The 23,485-nt window shown below is 41.2% G+C and overlaps 1 protein-coding gene across 1 annotated transcript in view; it reads left to right on the top strand.

Moving 5' to 3' along the window:
• DSCAM (Down syndrome cell adhesion molecule) overlaps positions 1-23,485 on the top strand; it is a 413,163-nt gene that overhangs the window by 330,353 nt on the left and 59,325 nt on the right. The window contains 2 exon segments of the mRNA XM_009328037.1: positions 186-319; positions 18,785-18,938. Of these exon segments, the coding sequence (XP_009326312.1) occupies positions 186-319; positions 18,785-18,938 (288 nt within the window).

Raw genomic sequence — 23,485 nt, 5'->3', positions numbered from 1 at the left:
CTTAGAGGTCTTTTCCAACCTTAATGATTCTATGATTCTATGATGCCTAACACAGGCTGTCCGCCTTGGTCCACAGGGGCACAGTTACCAAAGCAGCATGCTCTGCTTTTCCTTTTTGCTCCTCCATTACACTAGGATGACTGAGTGCCTGCCTTGGGCCACTCTAACACATCTTGTTTTTCCAGTTCCAGGTCCTCCTGCTGGTGTTAAAGCAGCTGCAGCTTCGGCCTCCACCATCTTCGTGTCCTGGCTCCCTCCCCTCAAGCTGAACGGCATCATTCGGAAATACACTGTCTTCTGCTCACACCCCTACCCCACAGTAAGTCCCACAGGGCAACCGCAGACAGGCAGCGCTGACTTGCGGGGCTGAAACTGTGTGTCTGCAGGTGCTCAGTGCTTGATGCTTTCCTTGCCGCTTCCTTTCCTGCCATTTGTTCTTTCCCCTAAGCAAGGGTGAAGGGGGATCCTGGGGCTACAGGGTGACTCAGAGTTGGTTTTGGTTTTTCCCACCTATAAAACTTTTGCAGTACTTAAGATTTGTTGCAGAGTGCTGACTTACAAATCATGTCAAAACTCACAATTGAAGTCGAGTATCTTTTAAGGCATGAGTTTTTTTAGAATTTACTCAGTGACCTTTTACAGGACTGGCTGCAAGCTATGTAGAGCCCTGTTGTAGCTGGAGGCGTGTATTTATATACCAAATTGCTGAATCTGATTTCTGTTTTCATCTAAGTTCCTACCTTTTTGGCTTGGGTATTCATGTGTGAAAGAGCATACTGTCTTATGAACAAACATACTTGCTTGTGAATAAGCTTATTTGTGCCTGGAGTATTTGCCTACACTAGGTCAACGTGCTATTACTTGCTGAGAAAGTGACAAGAGAAAAACAGAATTGCATATCAGTATCTTTCTCTCTCTCTGAGTCACAAAGGAATCCAGCTATCTTTAAACACAAGGGCCAATTGCTCTTTGTAAATACCCATGCATATTTATTTTAATATGCATTGAAAAAGTACTTATTTATTTTTTATCCAAGGTTTTGATTTAGTTTTTAAGCAGGATTTCCCATCAAAGGTAGCATTGCAAGTTGCAAACTATAATCTTAGTTTAATAGACAAGGAAAATATTGTTCCAGAAGTAGGAGCAGTTTGACAGGGAAATTTCCAAAAGTGCCTCAGGCTTGTTTTCAAAGCTGACTGAGAGAGAGGAAGGCCTGAGGATATGTCTGAATGGGACCCTGCGGGCAGACGCAGCCTCACCCAACCCACTCTTCCAGCAAGTGAACTGATTCTGCAGGTACTCAAGGGGAGACGGGGCAAAACACACATGTCCATCAATGGCTATGCTTAAACTGGTCCACCCTACTATAAGCAGGGTTTATTAGTCACCTCCAAAGCTAAGGGTTGGAGATCTTTGCTTCATTTATGTTCCAGGACTACTGACTCCTAACTCCATTAATCTGATAATTGTAGTCATGCAAACCAAACTATCTTGAGCATACCGTTTAAATGTAAACTAGCCAGAGATTTTTCCATCATGGTTCATACATTTCTGTGGCACACAGTGGGTTAAAGAAGTCAGAGTTTACAGAACTGGACCTTGCTGTTGGAGCAGGGAACAAGCGCTTCTCTCGGGGTTGGAGAGAACACCAGGTGGTGCTGCTGGCTCTTGCTAGTTACTTACCATGCACAAAGCTGCAGTGTTTCTTCCTGAGGCTTTGCTAGCAACAATTTTTTGTATGTTTACATCACCAGGAAAATAAACAACCTCGGCTAAAAATTTTGTTCTCTAATATGCAGTTCTCTCATATACAAAATTATTTTTTTAAGACTGCTTTTTGTATGGTTACCTTTTGGAGTGCCTCAGTGGTGGACAATGACAAGAATAGTTACTCTTTTTGCTGGTCTTGTCCTGTACTGAATTTTACTGCTATATTTTTGTGATGTTCATTATGTGAGGGTATCACTGTATACCTTAGCCCGAGGTAGAGGCACTCGGAGGTGTTTGTGTTTTCTGTTAATTGTTAATGTGTACATGTATAGTTATCCTGTTGTTACCTGTGTGCATGAAGGGGGTTGTATGTACATATAAATATATATGTGTACATACACGTATGTGTGTATATATGTGCAATATGTATCTATGAGGACAGTCCCTGTACCACTTCTCACCAGTGTTTTGCAGATCAGCATGAGTTGTGACTTACAGAGCAGGTCTTCTGTATCAGTCCTGTGTGGTGAGTGAGGCAGTGATCACACCCAGTGGTCAGTTTCCAGAAGCCAGGTTGGACATCTTTAAATAAGTGCAAGAACTCAGGACACGTATAATACAGGACACACTCCCCCAACTTTATTTCTAACAAAATGCTTTGTTATCTTTTATCCTTAAAAGGATTGTGAAATAAAAAGTTATTTTATTCAGAGCTAGATTTGCAGTGAAACAAGTCTGCTGCAGAGGTGCTTGAATGATAACACTGTGCAGATACGGTCTATATATCCCAAAGAAGTTCTTGTATGATTCACTGCTGGCGGAGACAAGTAGTTGACAGAGAAAGTGGTCTTAAATTAGGGTGAGGAGGGGAATAAACAGAAGACCTGTGTCTTTATCATCTCTTCTGCCACCATAAGTAGCAAGCGCTGTAGTTGGAGGTATAGAGCCATAAAAACTTCCATAACAGACTTCTTCCTTCAGTCAAAGCCTTGGTTGCAAAATAACTTTGCTAAAAATCTGCCATTTAAGCAGAAAGGCAAACTCAATTTTTAAGCATCAGTGAGGAGAAAGAGAAAAGGATAGTGGTAAAGGTAAACTTATGGGAAGGCTATATTCTTTGCAGATTGCATTTTACAAGCAGTATGTGTGTGCTGAGAAAAGTCAATACAGTACACTTTAGACACTTAGGCTAACAAGACAGTCCTTTACACAAGAACACTGCTTTGCTGTTTAAGTCACCAAGAGGAAACCAAATTAACTCTGTTGGTCGTATCATGCACATTTTTATTACAAAGCACAACCCTCAGATGACCTTGAGATATTATAAGATGAAGATTTGCTGCCTCTTGCAGAGTCGAGTTTGCTTTGCAAGGGCAGAAGCTGTTAAAACTTCTGCTGCACCCGTACAGAAGGATGCAAACATTTCCTTTTTAAATATTTTGAGTCCTAAGGACAGTATTTGCCTGGGATGTTTCAAGCCACAAATATGATTAATGTGTGAAAAATAAAAATTATTCTCCACTGCAATCTATTCTCTAGCCAAGATAAAGGGCAAGCAAGGATCCAATGTCATACTGTTTAATTGTTGTGCCTATATTATTGCATAGGCATTATTAGGCAGAATTTTCTCTTTTTTATTCTGCAAATATAGAAAAAAATACAGAAATATGACTTAATGGGTCCTTCATTCTTCAAATATAAGAAACAAAACATACCAGAATTTAAGTTAAAATAATTATCCTCTGTGCTAACTTGCAGCCCACATTCCCACAGTTCTTGGCCCCACTTGACTCCTTGTAGGAGCTGGCTTCTCAAGACCGCCTGTAATGGTCCCATGTTGGCCAGCTTCCTTCTAAGTGTGCTTATCCCCAGCATACCAGCAGGATGCTCATCACGCTCATTCTGCCCGGGCCTCAGGGAAGCAACAGGCAGTGCTATCAGCTGCAGCACAGGCTGCCATCCCATCCTGTCAGTGTAGCTTTTCCCAGTGGTGCCATAGACATTGCACATGGTTTGAATCCTAGCAAAGAAGCCAGGGTGGTTCGGCTTCTCCCTGGTTGTGGGGGGAGCTGCTCTAGGTGGCTGCTCCAGCACCTGCTGCCTTGGGTTGATTTGTATTGCCAGGACTTTTAAAAGGGGCAAGAGAAAATGAGATTCAGGTCATTTCTGAAAAAAAGGCCACCAACCTCTTGTTGCATTCAGGTCAGTACACTACATAAGGAGGAATCAATGGGATTAGATTAAATAAAATTTAGATGGCAGAAAGTGCCCGGAAAAGGTCATTGTGACACAAAGCATGCAATGGCTAGCCAGCCTGGGAAACTGTAATCTCAGAACATGTAAAAAGCAACACAGAAAGAAGGCAGGAGAACGAAGCTTAAGAAGCAGGATTTCCTGGTGCAGAAAGGGCTTGGAAAGCATTAGAACTGACAGGGAAAGCAGAGAGAGGTTAAGAGCTGAAGACATATAGACCAACTATGTCATTTGGGTGTCAACAAACAGTATGGCATCACTCAATGAGAAATACACATATTAAAATCTATTTTGCTTTGTTGATTAGAAAAGTGCAGTCATTATTGTTGTTGTTGCTGTTGGGGTTTTGTTGGGGCTGATCCATTGGTCAGTCATTCGCTAATAGGAGCAAACATATTAAACAGGCTTATCCTGCTGTTTTCAACAAAACAGGTCATTAAATTGTGCATCAGTCTTCTGCTTTCTCCATGGGATGCCTGGAGATTAATGGAAAGGAGTCATGTAAATACAACTGCACTATAAAAGGATAATAAATGGAGACCGCTCTCCTTCTTGGTGATTTTCCTTTTCAGGACATTGTCAGTTGGTTCTTGTCTTTGTTCCACTCATATTAAGATGTGGAATAAGATGACCTCGCTATCGCTCTCTGATTTCCTGACAGTGAAAGCTAAAAGCAGAAGTTGTTTGGGCAACTGTGCGTAGAAATTGTTCAGATGTGAAAGACATACAATACTGCCAATGGCCTAAAATGTCATAGGAGTTTTATTGGAGCCTTTCCCCTGTCTAACTTAGGAAACATCTTGGTGGCAATCTAATGTGTTTCTTTTTCTCGGAGAGTTGCACATTAGCTCTGCCAGTGTTTGATTTCAGTTGTTGTACACATATTTTGGCCAACTGGATTCCCATTTTTAATCTTCCATAGAATAATACAATTTAGGTTGGAAGGTTCCTCTGGAGGTCGCCTAGTCTGACCCCCTTCTTAAAGCAAGTTTAATTACGTCAAGTTGCTCAGGGACATGTCTAATGAAGTCTTGAACGCTTCCATGCATGGAGATCCCACAGTCCCTCTGGGCCCCAGTTCCAATATTTGATCATGGTCTCATGGTAATGTCTTTTCCCCCATTTGATCAGAATTTCCCATGTCAAAACTTTTCCCACTCTGCAGCTTCAAAAAAAGCTTGGCTCCATCTTTTCTGTATCATCTGATGAAGCAAATGTAGATGACAATAAAGTCTCTCCTGAGCCTTCTCTTCTTAAGACTGACAGACATAGCTGGCTCAGTCTGTCCTTTTATGTATGCACTGTGCTCCAGCCTCCTGACCATCCCCTGACAGCCCTGTCCTGTACTTGCTCCAGTATGTCCGTGGTTTTTTTGTACTGGAGAGCCCAAGACTGGACAGAGTACTTAGATGCAGTCTCACAAGTGCAGAGTAGAAGGGAAGGATCCCCTCCCTGGACCTGCTGGCTACATTCATATGAATGTAGAGCTGCTAATACCGGACCTGCTTTTCTGCAGAGCTGCCTCTTGGACAGTCAGCCCTCAGGCTGTACTAGTGCATGGTGTTATTCTATCCCAGATGCAGGACTTTGTATGTGCTCTTTTTGAACTTCATGAGACTCCGGTCATCCCATTTCTCCAACCTGTCCAGGTCTCCCTGAACAACAGCCCTATATAAACAGCATATAAACTATTAACACCAATTTCAGGCCATTCATAAACTTGCTGACAGTGCACTCTTTTTCTGTCTCTCAGGTCATTAATGAAGACATTAAACAGTATTGGTCCCAGAAAATTATCTCCGAGGGATACTACTAATTATTGGCTTGCAGCTGAACTTTGCACTATTGATCACAAGTCTGACCCCAGCAGTGCAGACAATTTTCCATCCATTTTATTGTTCACTTATTCAGCCCCTATTTCACCAATCTGGTGATAACGAGACTGTGGAAGACTGGGTGAAAGGCTTTGCTAAAGCTGAGGTAAACAACATCCACCACCTTGTCCACAGTGCCAGTCACCTTGTCATAGAAAGCAATCAGGTTGGTCAAGCATGATTTACCTTTGGTAAATCCATGTCAACTGCTCCTTCCTCTCCTTCATGTGTTTAAAAATGGCATCTAGTAGGATTTGCTCAATAACCGTCTCATATTATTGAGACTAGGTTGGCCAGCCGGTAGTTACCTAGCTCCTTCTTCTTGCCCTTCTTGAAGACGAGTGTGGCATTTGCCTTTTTCCAGTGATCAGAAGCCTCCCCTTATTGTCATTGCCTTTCAAATATAACCAAGAGTAGCCTCACAATGACATCAGCAACCTCCTTCAGCACCCTCACATGTATCCTATCTGGTACCATGGGTTTCTCTATGTCTAATTAAGTGATTCTTAAGTGCTCCCTAATTCAGTCTCCCTCTACTGTGAGTACAGCTTCACTCCCGAATACTCTTCAAGAATGTTCAGAGACCTGGAGGCCTGAGGGCAAACCTTACCAGTGAAAACAGGCAAAAAAAGGCATTGAGTAGCTTAGCTCTTTCCAAATTCCTTTTCACTAAGTACCCTGCCTCATTGAGCAATGGGCCCAAACTCCCCTTAGCCTTCCTTTTGCTGCTGATGTTCTTAAAGAAACCCTTATTGCTTTTGTCCTCCACAAAAAAAAAATTGTGTTTGAGTTCAATCAGGATTGACATGTTCATCCATGCTGGCTTTCTGTCATGCTTGCTCAACTTTTCATACATTGCAAAAGACCATTCTTTTGCTCTGAGGAGGTTGTCCTTAAAGATTAGCCAGCTGTCCTAATCCCCTTTGCCCTTTGGGACAGTTTCCCATGGGATCACTCCTCTCAGGATCTTGAGCTCCAGTCTTATGGTGACAACAACCAAAGTTGTCATAGACCTTCACATCTTCAACCAGTTTTTCCTTGTTTGTGGGCAACAGGTTCAACAGAGCATTTCCACTAGTCAGTTCATTGATCACCTCCATCAAGAAATAGTCTTCAGTACTCTCCTGAAATCTCCTATGTTGCTTGCTTCCAGTCTTATTGCCTTTCCAGTAGTTGTCAGTGTAGTAAAAGTTACACATGAGTACCAAGATGTGTGCTTTGAGGCTTTCTTCAGCTACTTAAAGATGGGTTTATCTGCCTCCTCCTCTTGATCAGGAGGTCTGTAGCAGACACCTGCTACAACACTATGAGTACTGGTCTGTCCTCTGATCCTTACCCACAAGCTCTTTACTGGTCTGCCACCTGCACCGGGGCAGCACTCCATGCATTCAAGAAACTCCTTTACACAAAGTACAAGCCCTCCTTCATACCTTCCTACACATCTTTCTTGAAGAGACTGCATCTCTCCATTGCAGAACACCAGTCATGAGCCCTATCTTCCCATGTCACCATAATCCCAATGAGGTTGTAGCCCTGCAGCTACACACAGATTTCCAATTACTGTTCTCTGAGCTACATGCATTGGTGTACAGGCATTTGAGATGGATCCTAAATTGTGCTGCTTTTACAGGGGAAAAGGGAGATCCTCTTCTATAACATCTCCTAGACACATCTGCTTTGCCCCTTTGTGCCCTTGCTTCTCTATTATGGTAGGTGTCCCCAACCACACCTAGTTTAAAGCCCTCATCACTAGGTTAGCAAGCCTTTTTGCAAAGGTGATCTTGCTGCACTTTGCCAGATATATCCCATCCCTACTCAGCAGCTCTCATTCCTTAAGGTCCTGCAGTTATAGAAGACAAATCCCTGCTAGAGCAACCCTGCACCATCAGTTGACTCATTTCTGCTCAAGCCTTCTCCTTCATCAGAAGGTTTGAGGAGATACCACCTGGTCCGCCCTGCTCTTTACTCTCATCTCCAGAACTCTGTTGTGACTCTTCAGATGGTTCACATTGCCCCTTCCAGTGTTGGTGCCCACATGGAAAAGCAGCAAGGGAAAATAGTCCAAGGGCTGTATAAGCCTTGGCAATATCTCCACATATCTCAAATCTTAAAGCCTGCCAAGCAAAAAGTTCCAAGATATTAGGTTACATTGGCAGATCGGTGCCTCCATCCCCTGCAGGAGGGAGTTCACATGCCTTTTTCCTTTTGTGCAGACAGTAGGTTAAGGCTCTGATGCATCCTCTGATGGGTCTTGTTCATCCTCACCAGTGGCCAGGGCATTATACATATTCGAAATTTGCAGATCTGCAAGTGGAGCAGGACGCTTTTTTCCTGTTGTCAGAAGTCACAACTTCCAACCTTCTAATATCCCGACTGCCACCTTCCACTACGTGTTTGAGCATGCTCTCCTGCTGTCCTTCCTTCTTTGTGTTGTGTGACTCAGGTTCTCATCACCACATGCAGTCTTGAGCAGAGTTGCTGGGCCCCTCTGCATACCTGCTGTGATAACTGATATGGCAATGGCTCTACCAGTCAGCAGCTCTCTGGCTTCCCCCATTCCTGAACGGGTCCCTTCTTGGAAGACTATGAGCCCACTCAAGCTTTCCCCATCCCAGAACTCATCAGTTAGCTTGTGAGCACTGTTATTGCCACATGCTCCTGCTGCCCACTCCACCCCCACAGCAAAGGGAAGTGTGGCACAAGTGTCTGCCGCTCTGGGGGACATTTTCATTGATGCAGCATGTTCCTGTCTAAGCAGAGTGGATTGGCTTCTGCATAGTTGACAATGGAGATTTTGCAAAGGTGTGTATATCAGTTTAGCTCTATGTGTGTGTGCAGCATATGGTTTCTCCATCAGAAAAGCTGTATTACCCAAACTGTAATCATTACTGCTTTCTTCTGAAAAGCTGTCTGTGCTGCATGAAATTATTGTTGGGTTCTCTTGGGCATGACGTTCAATAAACCTGTTGTTAATACCAAACCCATAACTGTTCAGCACATTACAGGAGGGATTGTGATTCTTAAATTTAAATTCCCTTGCTTTTGATTAAATGCTTCATATCCATCTTAGTTTTCTGAGTGCTCAGGAGTCATATCTCTGCCAGACTTTTAAAGCTCTTTCTGTTTGACATCAAATCTCTTACTGTACAGTATGAAGTAAATTTCCATGGAGCAGTGGTACTTCTGTGAAGCTGCTCCCCAAAGCCCCTGAACCAAACTGTGATCAACTCCACAGTAAAACTGTATTTGAGGAAGACTTCAGATTGCATTTCACTTTCCAACACGAGTACCCAAAGACTGGCAATTATGACAAGAATTTTGCAAAGCATCCAGGTACAAATTTAAAAAACTACTTTTCTGATAAGAAGAATCAGTTTATTCTCTGGTCTTGAATCCTGGCAATAGTTTTGAAATGTTAGTTGATCAAACTGTTGCTAGTTGTGGGATTCTACTAAGAGACATGATTTCTCCCTTAAACCCTCCTTGACTGAGGTCCCAAATGACCAGAAGCCTGAGGACTGGAAGGAGAAGAAATTCCAGAGCAAGATGCTGTTGAACCAGGTGAATGGAGTGAGAACTTCCTGCAAAGATCCTAGATGATTCTGTCATGATTAGAGTATTAACTGTATTAGCTGGATGACGAACCAGAACACATAGCAGACCCCAATGCTGAAATAGGGGTGATGAATAGGAGTTATCTCATAGTGCAAACCCTACAGTCAGCCCCAGATACCTGGCAGTGACCTGTGTCTGAAAGAATCCTTGAAAACTGTTATCTACAATTCTGGACTTCTCCAAAGGATTTAGAAAAATACAAAAGCTGAAAGCCCAGCAAAGATTCATCTTGGCCTGGAAATATTTCTGTGAAACTGTTGGGTTTGGAAGATGGGGGAGATGAACAGATGTGACGTAATGATGGAGAAGAAGGAAACGATCTTATATTTGGCCAAAACCCAAGTCAATTTACTTGAAAACCTAATTGATATTGGAAACAGACTAACATCTAGGACTGTTTGGGGCAGATGGTTACTGATCTTTTTGGTATACTTATTTTTCTGTGAGAAACATACTCTTAAGCCTGTTAGACTTCTATATTTGTTTCATTTTCTTGCTTTTGGTTTAAACCCACTAAGAGGAAAAAAAATTACATGGTTTAACCTGCTGTCAAATTAAACAACAGGCGTATGATGTCTGCACAATCATGTACATTCTGTCTGCTCAGTCCTGTGATAGGACAACCAGCAGCAACAGCAGCAGCAGCAGTAGCAGCAGTACCAGCTAGGCTATTTGTCTGTTTCTCACATCTCTATGCACCTTCTTCTGTCAATCTGTAAAGCACCATATTGAGGGAAAAACTATAGTCAGGTTCCCCAGTGAGGGTGTATTACAGTGGGGTTTTTTTCTGTTCAGTAGAAAAAGTGACATGAATCAGACTCTTTCTCCAGGTTTCCTTCCTCTCTTCCACAAATGCATAGACTGCAGCCTCCCAACTCTGGTCACATAGCTTTCAAAAGGTCCCAGTGGAAAACACTTAGGCCAAATATTTTGGTTTCTTATGAGGACATATATGTTTGAGATACATTCCCCAATACAAACACATGCAGAATCTTCCAGAAAACACCTGGAGCATATTCTTTGCAATGTATTACTGATATCCTATCAAAAGCATACACAGGAGACTCTGCGGGTTGCCCTGTGAAAGAAGAGAGTCATCTCTGCTCTATCTCTGTAACTTGTAGACTCAGTGTGGGATTTGGTTCACCTGACTTCATACATCTCGAAAAGAGATACCTATGCTGATTCTGGGGTCATCAAGGCTTTCCTTTCGTTAAAGGAAAGAAGCTAGATGTCTGGGAGAATCTGGATGAATCTTCTTCCAAAAGCTTCCCTTCTCTTTGTTTACTCTAGAGAAAGTATACCTGGTTATCTTAAACCAGATGATATATATCTTAAACTAGATGATATGAAAATATATACAATTATCTTAAACTAGATCTTTAAAGAACCATAATTAGTTGACATAAATTCCCAGCATCCAGATATTTTCCACACAATTCTTTCAGGCAGACACAAGTCTTGTCTTGATTTTCCATAGGATCTGTCCAAATTCTAACTCAATGTGAGGCAGCTTTGCATCATACTTTCTGACCCCGAGTTCCTCTCCAGTTTAAATACTTGAATAAAAGGCATGGAAAATAAATAGAGCAAAAGCAGTTATAAGCCAGAAGTGATTTTTTGTTGCACACTGTAGAGGCTTCAGTGATTAAAGGGATGCTGAAAGTCTCTTTAAAAGAGGGGAGAGGTAGCTGGCAGAAGTTGGCTAAGTAGATAAAGCTACTGTTGAACGGAAGCTTATTTAGAGTCAGCAGAGTCTGTAAGGTTGAATTTAAAATATATGTTCATTGATTTGTGTACTACAAGCAGTATTTATCACTGTGTCTATACAGTACTTTTTACAGCATGAAGATATTTATGTTTATTAATTCTTGTTCTTTATATAACATAGAACTAGTGTATAATTTTTGGGGTATTTTAAAAACTTATTTTGAATGGTATTTAAAATGTCTTTTTTAATATATCATATGTAGAATAGCTTTGTTACCAGCTCCCAAACATAGCACGTTCATTCTTTTAATTGCTTTGTCAACTTTATGGTTTTTGCCTATCTTATTTTTGTCATAGAGCAGATCTCAGGAGAGATGTGATGGAGCATAAATTAAATCTGGTGCTGTTTCATACGATATTTAAAAGGTCTCCTTGCAAAGCCCTACTAAAACAAATTTGATATTGATTTTTTATAGAACTCTGATCTTGTCTTACTACCTAGTCTCACATACAGGTATATCGATATAGTCTAACAATAAGACCTTGGTGTCATAGAATCATAGAATCATAGAATGGTTTGGGTTGGAAGGGACCTCTAAAGTTCATCTAGTCCAACCCCCCTGCCGTGGGCAGGGACATCTTCAACTAGACCAGGTTGCTCAGAGCCCCGTCCAGCCTGACCTGGAATGTTTCCAGGGATGGGGCATCCACCACCTCTCTGGGCAACCTGTGCCAGTGTTTCACCACCCTCAGCGTAAAAAATGTCTCCCTTATATCTAGTCTAAATCTACCCCCCTTTAGTTTAAAGCCATTCCCCCTTGTCCTGTCGCAACATGCCCTGCTAAAAAGTTTGTCCCCATCTTTTTTATAAGCCCCCCTTAAGTACTGATAGGCTGCAATAAGGTCTCCCCGAAGCCTTCTCTTCTCCAGGCTGAACAACCCCAACTCTCTCAGCCTTTCTTCACAGGAGAGGTGTTCCATCTCCCTGATCATTTTTGTGGCCCCCTTCTGGACCCACTGCAACAGGTCCGTGTCTTTCTTGTGCTGAGGGCTCCAGAGCTGGACACAGTCCTCCAGGTGGGGTCTCACCAGAGCGGAGCAGAGGGGCAGTGTCAGTTGCAGTGTATTTCAGCAGGTTTGAATTCATCCCATTCCCTTCTGTATCATATAGGGGACAGAGCATTTGGGACCAGACGGTGTCATACAATTTGTGAGTTGACTGAAATGCTCTGAACAAACCTGGCAATTTCTTGGGGCCACCATAGGGGGCAGCAGAACTCCTGGCAGTGCAGAAGGTGGCCTCCTGACCTTCCTGTGATCACCAGCCCATGACACCACATGCTGCTTCCCTGATCATGAGCCCCAGGAGGCTGATGGACTGAATTCTTGGAAATGGGTTTGCAAGATTTTCCTGCAGGTGGGAAGGCAGGGAGCTGCCTCTGTTGTTTCCAAAATTTCCATCTTGCACTTTCTAACATTTCAGTTCCGCATTTAAGGAAAAAAAAAAAAAAGAAAATTAAATTTTATATGGAAGCTGCATTTTGTTTTGTGCACAGCTTCTGTTTACAACAGTTATCTTCAATAATGCTGAGTGAAAAACAGATGCCATGTTTAAAAACGAGCCAAAATAGCAAGACCTGAACAGAAGCTGTTATATGACCAAAGTGGTATCCAAAACCTTATTGAAAACTGTGATCCAGGATTGGTGTTTATTTGCAGCTCTGACTGTCTGTCCATCTGTGAAAGGAAGCAAGGCAAAAGCCAACAGTCCTGCAGAAAAGTACTAATCCATGACCTCAGGCAGAGTTTCACATCTTTAGGGATTTCATTGAGAGGGCACATCAGTGGTCTGTCTACTCTGTTCAGGGATACAGAACTTCAAGTTCATTCTGTATAAATACAGTAATGTGTTGATTTCATATTAACCCAGTTTGCTTCCAGGTAGCAACAACTTGCCATAGCCCCCATTACTGGATAACTTGTCAGTCCAAGAGACTCTAAAACGCCATTTCCAGGAGAAACAAAGGCCTGAGGTAGAGCAGGGTAGACAATTCTGTGGTGGTGGTGGTGGTGCGCAAAAAGATGGAGAGCTTTGTGTTTTGACCATGTAGAACTAAAAACTTACTTTAATTATGGATGAGGCTCAGTGCTCATTGTAGGCCTCATTTGTACTGCTGATCAAACAAGGTCCAAGGAGCAGCACCTGGCCCCAAGAGTCTGTGACGTTGACTGACGTCTGTCTACACTGCTTAGCACTAGCCCCTCTAAAGCAGATTTGTTTTGAAGAGAGCTATTCAGAGTAGTACAAAACTGAGCTACAGATCAAGTTAAAAAGTGGTGTGGATCATCGGGTGCAGTGCTCAACACACTCCCTGGCTCGCTCTCATTTAGCAGTGGAGATAAGCCCAGAGGATGCATGTTTATTGAGAGAAACTTAGCTAGGCAAACATGGTTTCACTGAGACAGCTCAAGCTAGATGTAAAACTGATTGTTGTTCTGTGGGAGGCTATGAAAGCAGTGGTTTGTTGTTGTGGGCAGGAGGGAGCAGCATAGGTATCTCTCCCGAGTCCACTTTTGTTCAGTGGTTCCATTAGTGACCTGGATAATGAAATAGCAAGAGTGACTATTAAATTTGCAGGAGATATAAGGCTGGGAGGGACTGCAAGTATGCTGGAGACAGAACTAGAATTCAGACAGATCTTGATGAACTGGGAAATTGGTCTGGAAAATATTAGATAAAATTTAGTATGCGTAACTGCAAGAAAATGGGTACTATGAATAACCAACGACAAAAGTACTGGGTAGAGAGCAATTGGCTAGATTCTTCAGAAGAGGATTTTGAGGTTATTGTGCATCCCAAGATGAACATTAGCTACCTTTATAATCCTATTGTGAAAAGCCAAATGCCATACCCTGGGATTGTTGAATACAGGTTTGGAAATTGTATTCGAGAAGGCTATGAACCAATGTTAGAGAGTCCAAAGGGTAACAGCAGATATTATTAGAGAAACTGTTATAGGAAATGTGATTTCTGGGCAATATTGAAAGCCTCAGGATGATTAAGTTGTAAAAAGATAAGGGTACTGGTGGGGAAAGGAATGATAAAACTTCATGTAGATTAAAGAATGGTGCAAAGATGAAGGTGATAATCTATTCCCCATGTTCCTAATAGACTGGAAAAGAAACTATGGGCTTAAACTGCAGCAGGAAACTCAAGCTAGATTTCAAGAAAGCTTTCTAAGAGTAAGATTAGTTAAGCAATTGAATTGTTCTTGCAGCCTAGGGAGTTGCAAATCCCCATTTATTGTAAGTCTTCAAAATCAGGTTGGACAAACATCTGCCTGAAATTGTGCAGATATAGTTGAACCTGGTTTAAAGAAGAAGGATAGACTTGGGTGAACTCTCAGGGTCCTTCCAGCCCCGTTTTCAGATGATGTTATGGCCATATTTTATACCTAAATTCATAGTGAAAACATACATGCCACTCTAGGCAGTATATATATGTATATTTAATTTTCAAGATGAGGCAGTCAATATACAGGTAACCAACTTGTATATGCTCTTGCTTCACAACACACACCACAAACCTGGCGTGTTTCTTGCTTTTCAGTCCTGTCCTTAAAGTCTCCCTCTGGCTTTCTCAGTTCACGTCCAAGTTTCCTTGCAACTTGTAGAGAATGAGGAGATAGAGATCCTCAGTTCTTACGTCCAACCTATCTTACATCAGGAGTTGTGTAGATGCAGTTGTAGGCAAGGTGCAGGCTGGCTTTGACTGAATAATCTTCCAGTCCACAGTAAATGCTACCTGTTACTTCCCCGCTTGCGAATCTCCCCGGTTGCTTGGAAAACTGTTACAAACATATTTTTCTTCTAAAGCATCCTTTTGAAGTTTTCCCAGACTGGGTTAAAAAGCACAACAAACAAAAAAACTAAACAAAAAACCAGCCAGAGGTTCAGAGTTTATGCACATTACCTATCTAATTGCTTTCTAAAGGAGTCAGAAATGCCAGGAGATGGCATACTGCTTCAAAGGGTACAAAGCAATGTACACCAATAGAGTTGAAATTGCATCAGAGGAAAATTATGTTCCCTGCAGTGGCTGTTCCTCAGCATCTCTTGCTGTTGCCTGATTTGAGAAGTAGATTGACTGCACCCTGATAAAGGACTTTGATTTCTTTTTATTCTTCACAGCCCTTGCTGGTTTTTTAGAGACTTGGCCCTGTCTGTGCTTCTTAGACAGTGAGCTAAAGACAGAAGAAAAATTAACCCATCGTCTATAAGCTGAATAAAAAAAGCAGTTATAAAAAAATCCCTTGAGCAAGCATGTTACTGCTTTTGGGATAAAACAGCAGTATATGTTTCATACTGGCACAGGCAAAGACCAATATGTGACAAGGTGACATTCCTTTAAAATATTTCTTATTTCAATTGTATTATCTTCTCTTTGCTGACAAAGCTCCATTTTTTCTTCTTGTGTAATGAAAGTCTCTGGCATGTTAGTCTAATTGAAATGACAGGCAAAAGTTAGAAGTAAAATCGATTCTTTGTCACTGGAGCATCCCCAAGTGTTTAAAAGGGAATATTAGCTGAGGAAACAGAAGGTTTATGTTAACCAGTTAGAAACCAAAATGTTTTGCTATAGCAGTTTGCTTTAAGAACATAAGAATCATTAATTTAGTGAAGATATGTTTACCAAATTCAATTAACAAATTAATTCCATGAATAATTGAATTTATATTTAGAATAGCTACAGTTGCAAATGTGTGAATAATGCTGGTTCTCTGTGGGCAAAAGAAAGGAATTGAAGACAAGGTGTTTTAAAAGGCATTAGAGAAGCTAATTCTGTGATTATTCCATCTTTGGACTTCCAGGGAGAGAGATCTCCTCTGTTTTGAGACAATTTTGCCTGCTCTTCTAGCTGGCCACATTGCAACCAGAGGAATTTTGGAGGGTTGTGTTTTCAGTTTTATCTTTGACTTTGGTTCTCAGAGCGGGAGTGCTTAATGCCAGTGCTATAGCTTCAAGGCTGAGGTTTTCCTTTTCTGCTTAGCTGCTCACCTTATCCCAAACATAAAATCTCAAACCAGATTTCTCTGAGCTGTGTTTAGCAGTTGTATACAGGGTGTATGTCTGTCTGACTGTCCCAGTCTCTGTCATTGCAGACGGGAGCAGAGCAGCGAGGCATTTCAAGCAGGAGATCTGCAGTATTAGGAGTGGCTTCCAGAAGCAGCCATATGTCCCCTTCATAAACCATGGGAGTTATGGAAAAAACAGTGCAAATTTAACTGGATGGATGCTTGCTGGAATGAAAGTTTAGCAATATGGAAGTCTGCAATGGTTAGCTGTTCCTAAACGCTGTATCCACATCCCACATTAATAGATGGTTTAGAAGTAGCATGTGCTAGATAGCTGCATTAATGAGTGGAGCCTAAGTGCCAAAGACAGCCCAGCCTATTTGACTTTCAAATTAACCCTAGGAAATGCTGCCTCATGAATATTAAAATTCAGCCTCCTGTGCCATGGTCAATACATTAATTTTTATGTATGACCTCACAAAGATCCAGCCTGTCAAGCCACGGGCATTTGCCCAATATTCTTGTGTAAATGTCAAGACAGATGGTTCTCAAAACCTGCTGTAATATTTCACGTAATAATAGAAGTGTCTGCCTGCACTGAGCTCTTCATACCAGAAGTGGAAACCCAGAAAAATGCTTGCTGAGTGGGACAAACTCACATGGCATTTTGAGAGGAGCAATGAGATTGGCTAGAAAGTACGGCAAGGTCCCTATTTGGGCTTCTGTTGAGCCTAGATAACTGTTAGCTGGAGCAAACCAGTCTCCCCAGAAAAGTTAGTGTCCATGGAGGAAACAGGATGTATTCTTGTAGAAGCAAATAGAGGCACACATTTGTATAAAAGCCAGGGAGTTAAGTATTTTAGTTAACAAGCACATTGACTTCAGATGCCTTCAGCACAGACAACTATACCTGGGCTAGTTATATGGACACTTCTATAGCTGGTGGGGAAACATAGATATGTCAAGGGCACGATTCATCCCACTGCAATGTGTGTGTCTCAAATAGGCCCGAAATACCTTGCCTTAGAAGTTATGTTTTCTTTGCGCAGTCTCTGAAGGGAGTCAAAGTGACTGGCTTAGATACAAATGTCTTCACTCTACATTTCAAAAGTGAGAGATGAACTTCCTTCTTCCCCTGGCTATAGGAGATGCCAGCTCAAGAATAGAGAAATGCAGTGACCCATCCAGCAGCTGAAACTGGCTACCAGTTCACACTGGAGAGGTGTTTAATGATATCTCAGAAACATCCATTATTTATTTGGAATTCACTTTGAAGGACTACATATTCCAATGCTTTCAGGTCAACCTGCCTTTTGAAATGCTAATCAAATGAAAATGGCCTTTACCACCAGCGGATATTTGTATATCAAAGAGATTCCTTGCACACCTTCTGTCAGTCTGAATCAAGTTTAGATTATACTGATGCATTATTTTTAATGCTGATTCCTAGTAAAATCATCTTTTCTACATCATCAACGTTCTAATTATTTTTAGCCTACTGTTAGTTAGCCATTGCCACACTATTGCACAGGGAAGTGAGTCGTTATTATTCATTCTAATGGTTCATTACCCCTCTCTTTTTACATACAAGAATCACAAAGCCCATGTCAGAAGTAAAACTGGCTAGTCTGAACATTGTAATCTTGTTCAGGGCTGAAGAGGTTTCCCATCTCCTCCACCAGGGAGCCGAGCTTCCTGTGGAGGATGTGCTGAGGTGCACAAAGCCCATGTCCCCCGGAGGAATCTATGTATTCCTCCGCACCTTTCCTTGCACAGGTCACTTCAAGCAGGCTGCAGAACCTCTCACTGATAAGCAAGTACTGCTTAGCAGCTGGTTGGCTTCGCTGCAGCCCACGGCCGAGGCACTTGAGTGACAGTGCAAGAATAGAATGAACTGGCATTTCTTCCAGTGCTTGTCTTTCCCTCCTAATGTGGCTAAATAGCTGAGATGACCTTCTGCTGGGAATCTTTGAATGGAAGTAATTTTGTGATTAAACAAAACTAGACTTAGGGGAAGTTTGAACAGTCTATTACAAAATACAGTTTTATTTCTTGATTCACTCCATTACTGAAGGAATAAGCCACCAAACCCAGGGATAAGGAACACCAGCACAATGGTTCTAGGTGACCAAAGACATATCTCAAGTAGTAAACTCCAGATTTCACAGCAGATGCAGGACTGAATCCTCTGCTGGGAAAGTTTTGTGTAAAACAAAATTGGTTTGTCAGAACTGTTGATGGCAAAAATTTGTCAAATATGTTCACTTAAATTGTTATTCCAACCCTGTAAAAATAAACAGATGCATGAAAGCCCTAATCTGAATAAAAACAATTTGTAAACAAAATATAGGCCCAAAGTCACAGAAAATAAATTGATTGCAACAGGTTATTGTGTCTGCTCTGCTTATTGCCATCTGCCATCTGTTTGGAGCAACTGATACTCATTCAAAGTACCCTGAAGTAACAGGCTTTGTAGCACTTAACTTAGCAGACTTTCTCCAAATACTGTTTATTTTAGTCTGGAAACATTTGTCTCTCCCACCACAGGTAATCAGCGAGTTTGAAGCCTCTCCCGACTCATTTTCCTACAGAATCCCTAACCTGAGCCGGAATCGCCAGTACAGCGTCTGGGTGGTAGCAGTGACTGCTGCGGGAAGAGGCAACAGCAGCGAGATTATCACTGTGGAACCGCTAGCTAAAGGTACGGTGACAGTGCTTTTTAAAGCAATCCAGAACTTTACAATGCTAATTACTGTTATAATTGGCACATGGCTTCTTTATGCCTCATTGCTTACTGAGAGTGGGATTTGTCAGGAGTAACTTCAGTTCTCTCCAAAAGTTAGGTGACAACTCTCAGCTAATTGCCCAAGCTTTTGCTGTAGTCAGCAGAGAGAGAATGGCATGCTCCTCTAGGGAGTAATTCATACCACCCACCTTAGAAGGAAATAAATTGCTTTTTGGAGCAATTTTTATCTTCTTTTGTTGGGTACAGAGGGTTTGCATATGATCCCCCTGCCCTTCTGAATGTGTGTCTCTTTTTTTTCTTGCCGTACAAGATAACTTCTTTATCTTCTCCTTTCTAATATCTCTTGTGTACTCCACAAGTACTGTCTTCTGTATAAAATGGTTTGATTAACATATCTAAACTCTGAACAATTGTTCTCAACTTGCATTAGCTTTGAAGTTTGCTGCTTCTATTTCAGATATGAAGAAGGGATAATGTGCCTCAAATCCTACATATTTTTTCCCAGCTGTATTAGTTGTTCTATTAAAAGATATTGCTTGGGCCCATGAATTCTGCCTTACCTGTACTGTGAGACGTGATGCTTTCAACACTATAGCATCTTAGCTTGGAAATAGAGACCTAACGTTTTAGACAGCGAAGTGAGAAGAGTCCCATCAGTACTCAATCTTTACACGGGGTCTTCAGACTGATTTTTTTATTTTTCCACTTAAATTGGTAACGTCACAGAATGTGTCAATATGAACAGTGTATTGCACAGGTCCCTAGAATTGCAAAGGTAGATGCATTTAATTGATTTTACAGTTTTACAAGCCTGCTAATTCTCCAGTCATGTGGCTAATGATGTAGTTATGTAAAATAAAGTGTCCAGGGCTTTATGATAAGATACTTTCTAAAAAAAGCTTTGCAGAACTTCAGCCAAATGCCACCGACATGAAAGCACTTTCTGCATGGAAGAGCATATACTATCACCATAGGGAAGCTTGGTGTTCCTACCTACCTAGTTGGTAGATAACCAGTTTGATGATGGTAGATTAACTATCAGAGCTATTGTGATGAGTGGCAGTGATGGTGTTTGGAGGATACTATTTCAACACATGACATAGCTTCCTAATACATAGAAGTTGCAAACAGCGTTCCTCAGGCTTGTGATGGGAACTTGCATGTCTTTTCTTTGTCCTTTCTCTAGGCTAAATTTTTTATCATATGAGATGGATATTTTTCAACGTTACTGTGAGAAACCTGTAGTAACTACTATATTACTACTGTAGATCACAATGGGAGATTTAACAGTGTAAATGTGGGGAGGGTCTAGCAAGGCAGAGAGGCCTAAGTTGGAACAAGCAGGGAAATGTTTGCTCCCCATACCATTGCTTACAGTTTTTTTCTGTCAGCTGAGAAGAGTGACCTTTACTTTCTGCTTCTTTCTGGCATTTTTTGTACAGTCTTTTAGAATTGTTCCCTTAGTAGCTACACAGTGTTAGAGGAGTGACCTGAAGGATCACTGAAAGGCTATGAAAAGTCTGAAGGATCTGAAAAGTCTGGAGCTTTTCCACTGTTGAATTTCTTGTAGGATAACTGTGTACTGCATTTTGAACATCTGTGAGGCCAAAGTTGAGATCTTAAAAGGTGGATGAGGAGTGTAAAGGTTGTCTGTAAAGGAAGATCGTGAAAAACACCTCAGGGAAACAGGGCAAAGGTTTCAGTGTGGTCCTCCTTTTAGGCCAGCTGTTACCTGTAGGTAATGAATGTGTGGTGATGAAAAAAAAAAAAAAAAGGAAACAAAAATAAAACATAAACATTGATGCTTGAATAAGAGCAAAACCAGTTAGATAACAATATGGTGCAATACTAATAGGTTGAAGATGTAGGCAAACCCAGGACTGTGCAGGTATCCCTGCACATAATACACTAGAAGTTCTCTTTCTCCATCTCCTATGCATTTAAAAAAGTGGGAAATGTTCAAACGAGATGAACACAGAACAATGCAGAGTTTGCGGGTACCAAGATGCATAACCTGTAGTTATGAGGAAAGGTAGTATGCGATTGCTCTCAGTTTGCCAAAAATAGGGAAGTTACAAACGGACCCACATGTACCTAAACTGAACAAGCTTACCAGAAACTGGAATTATTTCTGCTCCTCCAAAGCTTATTTAATATGATCCATGATGCCAAATAAGTGAACTTAAAAATAGCTTATATGAAAAGACAAGGGGACTTTATAGAAAAATAATGAATTACTTCAATACAGACAAGTCAGTGTGAACAAGATTTTATTTTAGAATGCATCCAGTCAATGTCAGAGCTAGTAGTGATACTCCAACATAAAGTCTGCATTAGATGGTGCTCAGGACAAGCCTCTCTTACATGCACTTAGGACTGAAAAAGTGATGAATAATCCATTTGTGGAGGTTGTGATAGACACCAGGAATACTGATATGTAGCAATTTTATGAACTTTGGATGTAGCCAGGTTAAAAAATATTGTATCATGTACCAGATTTCCTGTATGAATGCATCACTGGGCCTTTTAGAGAGCTGGGAGAAAGTGGTGATCAGTGATAAGGGCAGTGGACACACACATGAAGAAGGATGGGCAGAGTTAATAGCCTTGAAGACCTTTCCACCCCCAGTACGTCTGAAGCAAGTAACACATCACAGGGTTAGAAGCAGTTACAACCTAATTTTGCCACAAGTCCCCAGTGCAAGAAAATCCTACGGGCCATTATTGTGAAGTTGTTTGCTTCTTTTTTTTCTCCACTTATTTCACAGTAACTGTCCAAGTAATGATACCATCATGACAACTAGTAAGAGTTAACTTTGAATTGAATTATGTCAACTTAAATATAACCCCCTTAAGAACACCTTTGAGAACAATGAGAATGTCTAGATAGGGGTTTGATGTGAAATGGATAGTCCAATTTAAATGAAAACTTAATTCAAGTTAACATTTCTTTCTTTAGTGTCTCCGTTTCTCAGAACAGATTGCTATTCTCTGTAATTAACTGACAAAAATAAGCAAAAAAACCCCCAACAAATTGAAAATAATCACGGCGATGAAAGTTCAGTCTCCACATAAGAAGGCCATGCCCCCCCCCCCCAATTACACTTCATTGCTGACTTGAAAGTTGTGTGTTTAGCCTATCAAATTCATCTAAAAGACAGAAAACCTTGCATGCACCTTGTTCCTTTTATTTCCTGACCATGACAAATGGAGAATGGCATTTGCCAGCAACATGACGATAACAGATCTAGACCCATGGCAATCTGATTGTCTGGGGAGAACTCTCTGACTTTAATGTTGAGCTTCCCCTGTTCTTGTAGACTACCTGAGCATTAATATTGCACAGGTTTACCTCCTAGTCTATGTTGCTTTGTGTGTTTAATATTTTTAAAAAACATGTGGGGCTGATATGATACTACACACACCCCATTGGTCTGTTTCTTTAATGGTTCATCATACTGGAATACACAGGATATTATTCTGAGAGAAAGTAAATGAAAGAAACTCCTGACCCATGGTATTCACTGATGGTTCTTGTATTTGGATTAAGCTGAGCTGCAGTGAACTGTCATAGCTCTTGTTCAGTTTCCCTGTACAGTTTGCCTTTAAAATTCAGTTGTGTCCTCTAGAGAAAAAAAAAAAGTGTGTTACAGCCTCTTGCAAAGAATTTCTGCCCGTTTCTTATTCTATGACAGCAAGTGTAGGTAATAGGATTCATAATTTAAACAAACAAATGCAGAAAAACGCATTAGCATAAGAGAGTGCACTGTTCTGTGAAGGCACCTCTTTATCTTCAATTAATGGTTGGGTAATTTGCAAAAAATAGGAACAAACACAGTCCTAATCCAGTGCCATGCCATCTAATGTAAGGCTGGTGGGTAGTCGGTAAGCATGTGGGTAGCTTCGATAACAAAGAGGTAAGCCCTGCAGCTGATTGCCTACATGCTGCGTAAAGCTCCCTTGGCTCAAAAGGGAGAGGTCGGTGAGACTCAAGGTATTTTAACCTCATGAATACCTGTTAGCATTTCAAACATGGCTTTCAGATTAATTTCCCTGGGCATTTATTTTGTTTCTAGTTTTCTTTTGTTTGTGTACCTGTTAGCAGTCTCAGATCCTTATTAGAAGTTAAGCTATAAAGAATATTGGAGTTAAGAATTTTCATGCTGTTTTACCATCTCTTTTAAAAGCACTCAGTACATGAAAGGAATAAGATATGCCTAGGAAGCTGTCGGTACTTTCACAGAAACAGTGTGGTATGCTTTTGTAATGTGCACTTCTGAGTTACGGTCTGTGATTTTACCACTGGCTTATGCTTCTGTGAAGTTTGTGTTACTTCTGCACATCACCGTAAAATGGGACACACAGGAGCTACAACATAAATGTTGTGCTCTGGAGATCTGGTATCCAACCTATGACTTAAGGAAGAATTCAGTGTTGAAATAACTATTAAGAATAAAGGGACATCACAAAAAGTTTGGTAACAGTGGATCTGTGTCTTGCTG

Source organism: Pygoscelis adeliae, unplaced genomic scaffold (genome assembly GCF_000699105.1).
Source record: "Pygoscelis adeliae isolate BGI_AS28 unplaced genomic scaffold, ASM69910v1 Scaffold154, whole genome shotgun sequence".
Classification (NCBI taxonomy): Eukaryota; Metazoa; Chordata; class Aves; order Sphenisciformes; family Spheniscidae; genus Pygoscelis; species Pygoscelis adeliae.
This window is presented reverse-complemented; position numbering and strand designations above follow the sequence as displayed.